The 13,520-nt window shown below is 37.1% G+C and overlaps 1 protein-coding gene across 2 annotated transcripts in view; it reads left to right on the forward strand.

The window, feature by feature from the left end:
- WASL (WASP like actin nucleation promoting factor) overlaps window positions 1–6,679 on the forward strand; it is a 66,290-nt gene extending 59,611 nt beyond the window's left edge. For both annotated transcript variants that reach the window (XM_059073783.2, XM_059073784.2), the window contains 2 exons: window positions 1,389–1,497; window positions 4,046–6,679. In XM_059073783.2, coding sequence (XP_058929766.1) covers window positions 1,389–1,497; window positions 4,046–4,107 — 171 coding nt within the window. In that variant the 3' untranslated portion in view covers window positions 4,108–6,679. The remainder of the gene's footprint in view (window positions 1–1,388; window positions 1,498–4,045) is intronic.
- Window positions 6,680–13,520: the final 6,841 nt, after the last annotated feature.

A 13,520-nucleotide genomic window follows, 5' to 3' on the forward strand; every position in this document is an offset into this window, starting at 1 on the left:
CATGACATATCTAACTTTTTCTTAATTTTTTCCATATTTCTAGGCAGTGTGATTCATCTATAAGTTTTTTCAAATGTAGCAAATGATTTAAAAGTTTTCCAATATATTTGTTGAAAATAATCTGCATATAAGAGGACCCATGCAGTTCAAACTCGTGTTGTTCAAGGGTCAGCTGTGTGTGCATGTGATTATTTAGTATAGCTGTGCTATTTCATTTTTAATTATACTAATATCATACCATTCTGTGGATAATATAAGTCCAGGGACAAATTTAACAAAATGACTATTTTGTATAAACGACTGCTCATTTTAGTCAGAGTGCACATACAGCAATAGTTTCTAAATTGTATTTTTTTTCCCTAAATCTCTACAAACTTCCTGTAGTCTCTTTTTTAATGAGTGTCAGAATCAGGGATTTTTTTTTTTTTTTTTTTTTTTTTTGTGGTACGCGGGCCTCTCACTGCTGTGGCCTCTCCCGTTGCGGAGCACAGGCTCCGGACGCACAGGCTCAGCGGCCGTGGCTCACGGGCCCAGCCGCTCTGCGGCATGTGGGATCTTCCTGGACCAGGGCACGAACCCGTATCCCCTGCATCAGCAGGCAGACTCCCAACCACCGCACCACCAGGGAAGCCCAGGGATTATTTTATATAGAAATTAGACTTTAATGAGACCCTTTGATATTGATTTTTTTCCCCCAAATGTAGATTATATTAGGTAAAGTACTTCAGTTAGGGGTAGTTAGTTGCCTTGTGAGGTGCATTTTGAAAGCTACGCATCTGATCTCCTTAACGAAAAGTTACATGATATAAGAAGGAAAGTTCATTTTGAATTCTAGTATATATATTATATATTGTACATATTTACATTGTAACTTTATATTAAGTATAATATTTAAAGTTATAAAGCCTATTAGTAAAGCTGAGTTTTTCTAGGAAACCATAAGTCTCTTTAATTGCTCTTAGAAATCCTAAAATGTTCTTCTCCTCTAATAACTCTAGGAATCTAAATACTACCCTAGTTTTGTAAAATGATGTCCTTGATAATCGTTTTAAAGTTTCTCATCAGCCAAGGCTTTGTGTACTAGAATGAACAGAAGTAACCCAGCTGTAAGGGCAAGTATTATTTAGGAAAAAGTTTGACTGTTATATTAAATTTGGAAATGTATTAATGGCTTATACATTAAGGAGGAGAAATGTATCTTGGAGAATTCTTTTAAGGCAGCAGTTTTTTTTCTTAATTTTGTTAATCCTATTCTAGGCTTGATTGTTTGCTTTTTTTGTTTTGTTTTGTTTTAAAATAATAAAGTGATTCTAAGAGAGAAAGATTTTCTGGAGACAGATTTGTCGCTAAGGATGTGTTACTAAATTTTGCTGATTTTCCTTTCCAAGGTATCTGATGGCCAAGAGTCTACACCACCGACACCTGCACCCACTTCAGGAATTGTAGGTGCATTAATGGAAGTGATGCAGAAAAGGAGCAAAGCCATTCATTCTTCAGGTATATTTGCATATGTATATATATGTTTAACAAATTTGAATATTTGAAGTTCTGCTTCTCTTTTTATTCTGTGACACAGTCTTTGCTAGATTTTTCCCTGCTATTGAATAACTTATTGATGTAGGTTCTAGGATATATTTTAAGTTGTTGCAACTGTGACTAGTCTATTTGAAGCTTAATGGATGTCAAGACACCACTGTCATAACCATAAATTGGAAGAACAACTTGAGCAAAATGACAATTTTGTTTCCTAAACCAGAAATACTAATAGAATGCCTGGCAAACAACTTGTAAACAAGGCTGGAGAGTCCTGAATCTCATTCCTGTGACATTCTTGTGACATAAGAAATTTAGGTTTCTCTGATTTGCAAGAGTTGGGGCTGAGAAATGAGATAATTTATACTGTTTCTAGGGTTTAGTAAAGAATCCTAAAGTTTTTTGTTTCCTCTTTTTTGTTTTTTCCTAAAAGGTTTATTTGAATAAACTAGTACTTACTTGAGGTTATTAAACATATGCATACCACCACGTAAATGAATATCACTTTTAAAAGAGAGAAAGAATATGGGTTTTGCAGATGTGATGGTTGAGGTTTACTGGAGAGCATGATGTACTAGAAAGCAGATCTTTGTTCTTATTAAATCTGTTACTTACTCCCTGTGGTGGACCTCAATTCTCCAATTTGTTACCTGGAGAGAATTCATGAATCAGATGATTGATATGAACAGTAAGTAAACTAATACGCAACTAACCAGCAGATTGCCTAGCACGTAGTAGGTGTTCAGTAAATGTTATTTTCCTTCTCTTTCTTTCTCCTTAAGGATGTGGGTATGTAAGATCTTTTAGCAACATTTGTTTTTCTTAAATAGGCATTTTTATTTCCATACTGTGTTACAAAGATAGGATAGGTTAATTCAGTCCACAAATATTTATTGTGGAATAATAATAAAATAAAAAACAAAAATTCCTGCCTTCATGGAGCATGCATTCTAGTGAAAAAGAGAGAGACAATAAATAAAACAAACTAGAAAATATGTATATTAAATGGTGATATGTACTAAGGACAGAAATTAAGCAGAAAAGGGAAATATAAGGACTAACAGACCGTGAGAGGGAAGTTCATTTTGAAATAGGATAATGAGGCCTACCTAAGATGTCATTTGAGAAAAGACCAGACGGAGCTCCGGGAGTAAACCATGTAGAAAACAGGAAAGTGTGTACAGCTAGTACAGAGTTCCTGAGGTTGAGGAACAATGCCATCCAAGGTCAGTAGGGCTGGAATAAGAGAGCAAGAGAAAGAGGAATAAGGAGTGTAGTATGAGAGGTGGCAGGGGCCAGGAGTTAGGCTTTGGAAGCCATGAATGTGATGGAAACCACTGGAAGGTTCTTAGCAGAGGAGTGGCAGTGATCCAAGCTAGAGATGATGCAGGTTTGAATCAGGTTGGTAGCACCTGAGAAGTGGTTGGATACCAGTTATACTTTGAATGTGAAGGTCATTGGGTTTGCTGATGGATTGGAAGTGAGGTTTGGAAAAAAAGGAGTGATGGATAACTCTGAGGTTTTTGAACTGAGCAGCTGAAAGAGTGAAATTTTCATTAAGAGTGGGAAAGATTCAGGAGTGGCAAGTTGGAAAGATTAGGAATTTGATTCTGTACATCTTAAATTTGAGATACTTATTAAAAAATTAAAAGTAGATATTGAGTAGACATTTGGTTATGAGTCTGGAATTCAGGGGAGAGGTGTGACCAGTTAATATAAATTTGCATGTCATTAAGATATACATGGTATTTAAAGTTATGGAACTGGATGAGATCATCCAAAGTGGGTATAAATGGAGAAGAGAAGGTCTAATGAGTTCGGAGCACTGCAGAGTGTGGTATCTTAGAAGTCAGGTGAAGAAGTGTTTGAAGGAGGACGGAGTGATCATCTGGGTCAGGTGGGTATGATGGGTCAGGAAAATGAGAACAGAGAATTGAGCTTTAGCTTTAGCGACGGTAGGTCCTTGGTGACCTGGAAAGAGCAGTGTCAGTGGGTTCAAGGGACAATCGGGGGTAGAAAAGGAGATTAGGTATTAGGTATTGGGACTGCCTGCTCCGTTTCCGTCATGGCTTAGTGCTGATGCGGTTCCCACCTGTCACTGGAATAATAATTGAAATTGGTAGCCAAACAACGTGCTGGTTATATTTTTTACAACTTTTCTTTGAAGACAGTCATTGAAGGGGCCTTTGTTGGATTTGCAATATGTGAGCCTAAAATTCAGAGAGATCAACTCAAATGTGATTTTACACATAAAGAAACACAGGTTGAAACTGGTTACATAGATACTCAGGGACTAGAACCCAAGTCTTCTTAGTCATGTTCTAATCTTCAACTCACTATCAGATACTCTTTAGATGTATTTTATTGATTCATTTTAAACTGTTTTAGTAACTAGATTCCTCCAGGTTTGTGTTTTAGAAGCTGAATAACTAGAGAAGTCCCCTAAGAATTATGAAATGTCATTTTACTTATACATATGTTTTAATTGTTTGTATTAATGATTCTCTTCTAGATGAAGATGAGGATGAAGATGATGAAGAAGATTTTGAGGATGATGATGAATGGGAAGACTGATCTATATATTATATATATATTTTTAAGGTGAAATACTAAACACTGCTTTCTGTCTATGGATTCTGTAAAATTATCATGTAAATGTTCTACCAATTTGCTGTATATTTTTGTTGCCTTTTTTGCTTTTTTTTATTAATCTGTGCAATACCTCATTTAATCTGTAAGGGTTTGTCATAATCCTCTGCAAAGCTACTCCCTGTCACTGTGTGCACGTTTACACCAGGATGCTCACTTAATTTGTGAATATTTCCCATTCCATCAACAAGGGAGTTTAAATATTATATGTGAGACTGACAAAAACCTTAATGTAATTTAGTTATAATGCCAGAAGGAAAACACTATTTTCATACCCTACTTTTTCTGTACCTAAATTTTCTTATTAAAATCTAGTATAGCACTACATTCTTTTTTAAGTGATGCAAACTTTAGTTTATTTAGCCCCTTCATTTTGAACACATGCCACATGAATGTTGAAGCTGATACATTGCACAGTTCTCTAGACATCACTGCACTGATGCAGTTTCTCAAATTTTAGCAATATGCGCTATGTAAAATCACTACAGAGATGCTAGTCGGGAAAATGAGTAACACACCTCTTACAGCAATATTGCCTGTTACTGTACAGATGTATTTGGAGGCTGGAATCATAAGGAGCCCTTGCATACCTATGCTTGACTGAGGTTATTTTTGTGCTATAGCAAACGTGGCAGGCTCTTTTAGGCAAAAATTTTAAAAATATTTTTGGTACTATTCTGAAACAAAAGTTGTTGAGGTTTGGGGATCTTAGAGATAATTTCGTTGTACATGAACTGAAGGAGGCTATACATTGTGGTTACTTCAATATTTGGTTAAATATACTGTAAAAATCAGAACATCATAAAAGTGGTGTGGAATTAAGTATTTTTATTTTGCAGTCTGTATGGATTGAGGTATTCAGAAATACCAGACATAAAAATCTTACCTATTTGGCAAAGGTATACACTGTAATGATGAAACTATTATGCTGTTTTTTTAAAGTTTGATAATTTCTCAAGATTTTTGTCAAATGTCAGGTGAAGGGTTACATTTTTCTTAAAAGATTGGTGGTCCCAATGTCAAATTTCTTGAAATACAAAACTGAATGACAGATTAAAAAAAAAAAACAAATAAAACTTTACAACCTGCGCATTTGTTATGTATGCTAAATGATACGATGCCTCTCTACAATACACTAGTCTGCCTAAAGGTGGTTGTTTCATATTCATAGCATTAATTATCATACCTACCTACTTTAAATTTTAGGTAGAAAAATTATCTGATTTACATACAGACACCTATTTTTCTCACATTGAGTCATACGCAGAATGTAGTTCCAAATGTATTTCATTACTGTAGTCACAACATCCAACTAAAAATAAGCTGTCTATAATCGTACCGACCAAAATCTAGTGTTGGCGTGATCTTGACAGGCTGGACCTGCAAGATGTGGCTTGAATTTTAACCAGTTATCACATAATCTCTAGTGATCATGCATCTAGTTATGAGAAATAATTTAAAAGGTTTTGTTGCTGAAAGCAGTAAGTGGTGCAGTAAAACAGTTAAGTTATTCAAAGAATGTTACCTACCTTGCAGGAATAATTTAAGAAACGTGGGGAAGACTCTAGACCTTCTGTTTCTTGCAAAAACAGTGCCCTCTGCTGCTGGAAGCCTTTTTCTGCTTACTCTCATTTTTATTGTGGCTTGAGCTCTGTGGGTCTGGTGTGGATGAGGCTGGACAACTGCTAACCAGTAAAATTAGAAATTTGTGCAAATGGTAAATAGAACATTGTAATTATTTTAAGTAATAATAAACGTGTTCCTTTCTTTTGTTTTAGACATTAAACAGAATTTTTAAAATATCTTAGAAATATATTTAAAGTAATGCCAATTTAAGATCTCTGTTAACTTTGGGGCTAAGAATTCAGGGTTTCCCTGCTGACTTTGTTACGATAAAGATTTATCAGGAGCTGCTCTGAGCAGAGGATATCAATTCTTTGAATTGGAAACACAATTTGAAACACGTCAGGTGGGTATAAAATTTGCCAGTGATAATCGAGTGTATTCTTTCTTCTTAAAGGAAAAGTAAAAGACTTTGTTGTTGTTGTTTGTTGTTGTTGCACAAAGTCTGAGTCGCTGTTGGTTGAAACACAGCAGCTGTGGAGCTCCGTCCAGCCACGAAGACTAAATCCACTTTAGACGTAAAGGTTGCATGTTTCAGTCCCCCACTGCCTTGCGTCGTGGACAGCACTACACCTGTGCGCTGCCTGAGAGCCTCCCACGTGTGCTCCAGCTAAATGATTGTCTGACAGCCTTCGCCTTTAACAAACTAGCATGAGGCTTTTCATATCAATGCTACGTGATAGACAGTTTCAGCTAGCCACATGCTGTATGTATGAGATTCATAAAGACTCTCAATCATTCACTTCCATTTATCAACCGAAATTTTGTTTAGTATGTGAACTATTTTTTTGAAATGTATAGTGAATAGGATGTTGCACTGGTGGCAATTCATCATGGAGCATAATAAAATTAATTTGACCCAAGTAGTATAAAATAGTGTGTTTCTTATTTGTTTATTGTCAAGAGATGAAAATGGGTAAAAAAAATCTTAAACTGTATAGTAACGGGTTCATAGCAGTGAGAACGGTAAGGGTTGAAATTTTTAGCCGACTGCATACCCTGAGAGTTGGAGCGCGCCGTTAAATAAACATGGTGAGCAAAAAGAATGTTACACCCTGTTCTGGGAAACGTGACGGCTGCTCAGCTGTTCTTCTGGGAGCCACTGCTGTGGTACACAGAGCATTCACATTGCAAGGTCAAACCAGAACTCTCACACACTGAAAATGTTGCTGTTTCCTAAATCAGAGTGATAGTGGAGTTTACTGGTCGTTGCAGTAGAAACCAAATATAAAGTTCATGTGGGACTTAAATAGCTTTTAATAAATGGTATCAAAGATGGTGCTTCCTTTTAAATAGGAAATTCAGTTTTTGATAAATAGAATTTTCTGTTCTACTGGCCCTGGCAGAAGTGGGTGTCTGAAGATTAAACTGAGTTACGGAATCCAGCGTGTAGGATGCTACAAAATGCCTTCTAAGAGCGTTAGTCCAATTTAAATATTTCCATAATGATACGTCCTATTACAAATTTTCTTTCTTAAAAATTTTTTTAAAGAGGGAAGTGCCTCAGAGTTGCTCTTGTCGCATTATATTAATCTAATCAGTGAAGAAATTCCTGAAACAACTTGCTCTGCTTTAGAAATGGAGTTCTTAAAGGACAACTTTAGAGATAAGGCCTATTTATACTACAATAGAAAATTATTTATGGAAAAGTTGACAAATTTTATATTGCACACCTATCTTATTGACATTGTCACATCATACTTCCAAAACACAGCATACTCTGTAATCACTTGTTCTTTTATTCATAGATTGTTTTCTTTTAACTTTGCATTTTTAGTGAAGCCCCTGGAAAAAAGTAATAACTTGGCTGTTATGAATATGATGGGGAACTTACTTTGCAGTTAATACTAAGACTGCCTTTACTTCTATATGTGATACATGGTATCCTCCCTTGCCATGAGGGAACCCATTGCAAATTTTGGCTTTATAACAAAATCTAGATAAATCAACCATAGCTTAAAAAAACATTTTTTAATATATACCAATGGCCATACTAACTATTGATACACATATAGTACTACTTTTTACACAAGTCCACTGTAAATCTAAACTGGTCGTGTGTACCACCATCACGATTGACAAGTCAAGATATGAATAACAATTATTTTGAGTAAAATATAACCGCAGCTAATGGGTGGTTTCTGGCTTCGATGTTTGTGTATTGGGGAATTTGTAAATTCGAAGTAGCCCCTTAATTTTTTAACAACCAAAAAAATTTAGGGATTTAAAACATTTTTTTATTTAAGAAGAAGTACAGTTTTAGCAATATCAAATTGCGTTATGGAACTTGAAGTTCCAAGTGTCATGTTGGCCTTTTCTGCCTTGAATTGGTTGGCGTGTCCTGACCTAAATTCAGTTTTATGTTAGTTATTGCTAGATGTGTGAGGATTTTCATCAAGGCCTGAAGTCTATGAATTTTCAAGCATCAGTATCACCTTATTTAAACAACTGTTTATTAAAATTAAATATGTGATGGGTATTGTAAAATACAACAGTTCAGTCAGCTTCCCTCCCTCCTGAAATCTAAACTATTTAACTGCACAATTGAAAGACAGGTGGAGACAATCGAGTTATATCAAGCCTATTCTCCTTTCCTGGGTGAGAGGGTATCCAGGGTAGTTGGGGGGCTTGCCTGAAGCCCATTGGAAAGCTAGGTACTAGAAGCGAGATCTGACTACTAGGGCAGTTGCTCTTTTCCGTTTATTACCACAATACTGTTTTATCCTTGTTTTCTCTGTTTTCCTTAAGCTGTGGATAAGTTGCAGATTTACTTTGCTTCTGAAAGACTTGTGGCTACAAATTGCACCCTCACATGTCAGCTGGGTGTTGATAGAAGCCTGCAGCATCCTGTTGTCATCTGCCTGGGAAAGCTGGCTTACCGTGAGGAGCCAGCCTCTGACTCTGAAGCCCGTGATAGTATTCTGACTCAGTGATGGCGCTCACGCTACATTGTCCAGGCATTCAGTCATCACAGGACACTCCCGTCATTTAGTACTGGGTAGAAATGAAATCGAGCTTTTTATTCTACATCCACATTATTTTCATTTGTTTCTTATAGGTGTAAATGGGCATTGCCTTTATATAAACGTACGTATTTTGTAAACCCTTACAGTCAGCGGCCTCACAGAAAATTACTTTGAGAATGTATTAATCTTTCTGTATAATTTCCAATCAATAGCTGTACTGTCAATTTAAAGACCAGGAGTTCTTCCAAGGAGTACAAGGGCAAACTGAACACTTTAAATCCAATCTCCTGGTTTTTTTTTTTTTTTTATTAGTGAGATAGGGGAGATTCTAATTTGGTTGCATGTACTTCACCCTTATTGTAAAAGAGGCAGGAAAAACATATTTAATTTTGGAAAAGAGGCAGGAAAATAAAACATTTAGTATTGGTGGTGTTGAAAGAAACAAGTGAAAGGAAAAGGCATTATGTCCAGTTAACTTTAGGGAAACAAATCATCAAAGCTGTTCATAATATCTCAATTCTGTAGTTGTCTGTAAGACAATTCTGGTTCTTAAATCAGCTTCTGGGCCTAAAAAGAAACAACCTTTCTTTCTTGTTTTTTTGTTTTTTTTTTTTAACTAGAGTGGGAGTCTAAGGAGGCAGAGAATAGAAAGGAGAATTTCTGTCTGCAACCAGATTTTTTTTTAACATCTTTATTTGAGTATAACTGTTTTACAATAGTGTGTTAGTTTCTCCTTTACAACAAAGTGAATCAGTTATACATATACATATGTTCCCATATCTCTTCCCTCTTGCGTCACCCTCCCTCCCACCCTCCCTATCCCACCCCTCTAGGTGGTCACAAAGCACAGAGGTGAACTCCCTGTGCTATGTGGCAGCTTCCCACTAGCTATCTAATTTACGTTTGGTAGTGTGTAGATGTCCCTGCCACTCTCACATCGTCACCGCTTACCCTTCCCCTTCCCCATATCCTCAAGTCCATGCTCTAGTAGGTCTGTGTTTTATTCCCGTCCTTTTTTTCTTAGAGTCCATATATATGTGTTAGCATACGGTATTTGTTTTTCTCCTTCTGACTTACTTCACTCTGTATGACAGACTCCAGATCTCTCCACCTCATTACAAATAACTCAGTTTCATTTCTTTTTATGGCTGAGTAATATTCCATTGTATATATATGTGCCACATCTTCTTTATCCATTCATCTGTTGTGCAACCAGATTTTTGTTTTAAGATTGGTATTGGGAAAACACTCAGCAAGTAAAATTAAGTATATTCAAATCTCCATTTTGAAGGATGATAACTAGTTAGGGAGAAGCTGATGAAATATTTAGCATATTTGGGTTTTGTTTGTTGAGCAAGGATGTAAATGTACAAAGGCCAACATCGCAGTTATATATTCAGCTAAAGTTCAATCCATTCTAGCCCATTCAAATGGAAATTTTTAAAATTATTTTCTTTTTTTCTTAAGACCCCTGTGAACTTTGCTATGGATATTTGCTGAAGGTTGTGATGTAGTTAACATTAATAGTTAAGTGATTATGAGAGTCAAGACTGCCCTGGCGGTCCAGTGGCTAAGACTTCGCCTTCCAAGGCAGGGGGGTGCAGGTTCTATGCCTGGTCGGGGAGCTAAGCTCCCACGTGCCTCATGGCCACAAAAACCAAAACATAAAACCAGAAGTATTGTAACAAATTCACTAAAGACTTTAAAAATGGTCCATATCAGAAAAATCTTTAAAAAAAGAAAATCAACTTAAAAAAATAATTATTAGAGTCTAACTTAATAAGCATAGTCCTAGAATTGCAACCACTTTCCAAGCCACCCGTAAATGGATTCTCTTCTGTAAGTGGTCTTGCTTTGTTCATGCATGAATGCCTCTGGCCCCTATAGAACATGTTTATAAGGACCTGATGCCTCAAGATGAAAGTTCAAGTAGATTCTGAGCCCAATGAATGCTTTAGATCTGTACCAGTGCCGTACGGTTTTACAGCCAACATGTCTGGGACAGCCTGATAAGGTTTATGCCAGTTAGACCACGAGCAAAGAGAAATTCTACACACAACCTGAGCCCTTTCAGCATCCTTCTTTTTACTTTCCATTTCATCACTGTGTTTTCCAGAACGCAGAACAACAGAAAAACTGGTTTGATGGGGAACACTACAGTCAGCTCTCTGTTCCCGCAGGTGTCGCATCCTCTAAAGACAAAGTGCCAGCTCTATTCCCTGTACTACTACATTTTACTTTATTTTATTATTTTATGTTACTTTACTTTTATTATTTTATTTATTTATTTTCAATTTTTTGCCTCACCGTGCAGCTTGCGGGATTCTATTTCTCCAACCAGCAATCGAACCCAGGCCCTCGGCAGAGAGGCCGCAGAGTCCTAACCACTGGACTGCCACTTTATATAAGGGACTCGAGCAGTCTCGGATTTTAGTATCCATGGGGTTCACCCTCTGTGTATACTGAGGGACCGCGGTATATTTTTCATATATGTTTCTTCACTTCCCAGCTACCTAAATCTGAAACCAATCATCATTACGTTGGCTATTCCAATAGCCTGCGTGGGAGAAGCCGGACAGGGAGAAACATTATGCATTTGAGTTCATTTGTAATTCTGTAAAGCTCACACCTCAAGTGGGATTTGGTGGTTGTTGGAAAAGATAGGATACTTGTAGGAAAAAAATGCGGTTGTAATCTTTCCACTGCATGGCTGGTTAACACTTAGATGTAGCACTGTTTTCATATCTTGGTCTCAGTTATGGTAAATGGTAAATTATAATTGCAGTCGTGACCCCACATATGAACTGTCCGACATTATAATAAAACTTTGGAGTATCTTTCAACACATGAAAACCATTGCTGTGTCTTTACGCTGATAAGATTTTCCACAAAACTGAGGATGGGGATGGGCGTTGTAAAAACTGTTAACGTTTTTGGAGAATCTTGCCCCCAAAGCCTTCGAATACACAAGTTTCTTAAATATTAATGGGAACCGGTGAATCAAGCAAGAAGAAACACAAACATAAGGCAATGTTCTCCTGGATCATGTTCCCAAGTGGTCACAAATTCCCAGACATTGTATTTTCAGAGCTACTAGGTACATGCACTTGAAAGCAAGTGTTATCCTCATGCCCTATCCTAAACCAAACTATTTTAAATGATTATTGTTACTGTAAGTTGGAAGTAGGCTTCCGAATAAAACAAATCTCTCATTCCATGTATTAATATATCTGCATCAGGGTAACAGAGGAAATTCATGTGACCACGTAATTCTAAGACCCACTGAGAAATCAGGCTCCCCTCAACCCCGCCTGCCAGCTCCCTAGCAGGTTTTTGTAGTTGACTCAATTACCTTCACACTATCAGGAATAGAAGGTGTGCTCATGACTGATTTATGAAAGAATGGCAAAAAGGCACACGGTGACGAAGAAAGGAGGGCTGGAAAAAACTTGACACTAGATGTTGGAGATACACTTGTGTGGGTTCCTCTAGCAGGTCACTGGTGAGCCACTTGACGTTATTTAAGAAATTTTCTTGGTGTTAGCGTGTACGAACAGGAACACTTATGTATTCTGATGTATAGAAAATGTATTTATGGAACCATCCTGGCCTGTGGAAATTACTAACTTGCCCAGGTATAAGTAGGAGGAGTTAGTGCGCTGTTTCTCAGCTGACTCCATTTAGATTGAGAAATAGCATTTTAGCCATAGGTCATGTTTCTTAGGAAGTTCACAGGACCGCACTCAGCATCTAATGAGAAAATGTGGGGAAAACAGAAAAAGATAGGGAAAAGATTTCTCTTGGTAAGTGTTACCCACAAGATTGGCAATGAGCTTAGCGGTGAAAACTTAGGCTACTTTAAAGATTGGGTGACTCCAGGCTGTTTTATGTAGGAGTGTTAACATCAAATTGCCATAAGATTTATCTCTAAATATGGCAAGAGTTTGAAGCACTGATGGAATATAGGAAATACATCTCAAGCTTTGTCAACACTATGTCAGCATCTCTCCATGGCTGTTTGTTTTCTTATAATTGGGAAAAACGACCAACCATTAGACATGGAATTTTGGACATGCACAAATCTCAACACCCTACACAATATTCAGTGAAATGCAGGCCCAGGCAACATTTAGACTGTCATCTATTTCTTCTGGAATAACTGGCCTGAATTAAATGTGCACCTTGACGACGGTATTAATTGACTCAAGAGAGCTGTTCTGACAAGTCTGGAGGAACAAAAATAATGCCATGTAAAGTTCAAAATACAGAAAACTTTCCCCCAAGTTGTTTGGTTTCCATACCTGAGTTCCCAATGGCATTTTTTTCACAGCATCTCCCCCAGAGATAGAAACTACTACACATTGTTGAATAGGGAACTGGAAGAGACAACAGGTTTCAGAAAATTCTGGGGGCTACTTCCCAGTCTTCAGTTACTGCTTCTCTTGAAAGCATTGTCCCCTTAAATCATTCTCCAGCTTTACTCTTTCTCTGACTATTAAAGCAATAACCTCCATCCTGCTTACCTCTCCTAGAAATTATCCAATACAATGTTTTTGGTTGTTGTTTTACGGTTCCTGTCATCCCCTCCTACATCTCTCCCCCATGACAGAAGTTCACAGTAATTGTCTGGTAACCAAGAGAGCTAGGGGGTATAAAATGCACAGAAGAGGATTTGGTTTCACATGTGTGGGTTCTTGAGACTTGTGAGTTGATACTGGGATTTGGGCAGCACAGTGAAAATTCAATGGA

Source organism: Kogia breviceps, chromosome 9 (assembly GCF_026419965.1).
Source record: "Kogia breviceps isolate mKogBre1 chromosome 9, mKogBre1 haplotype 1, whole genome shotgun sequence".
NCBI lineage: Eukaryota > Metazoa > Chordata > Mammalia > Artiodactyla > Physeteridae > Kogia > Kogia breviceps.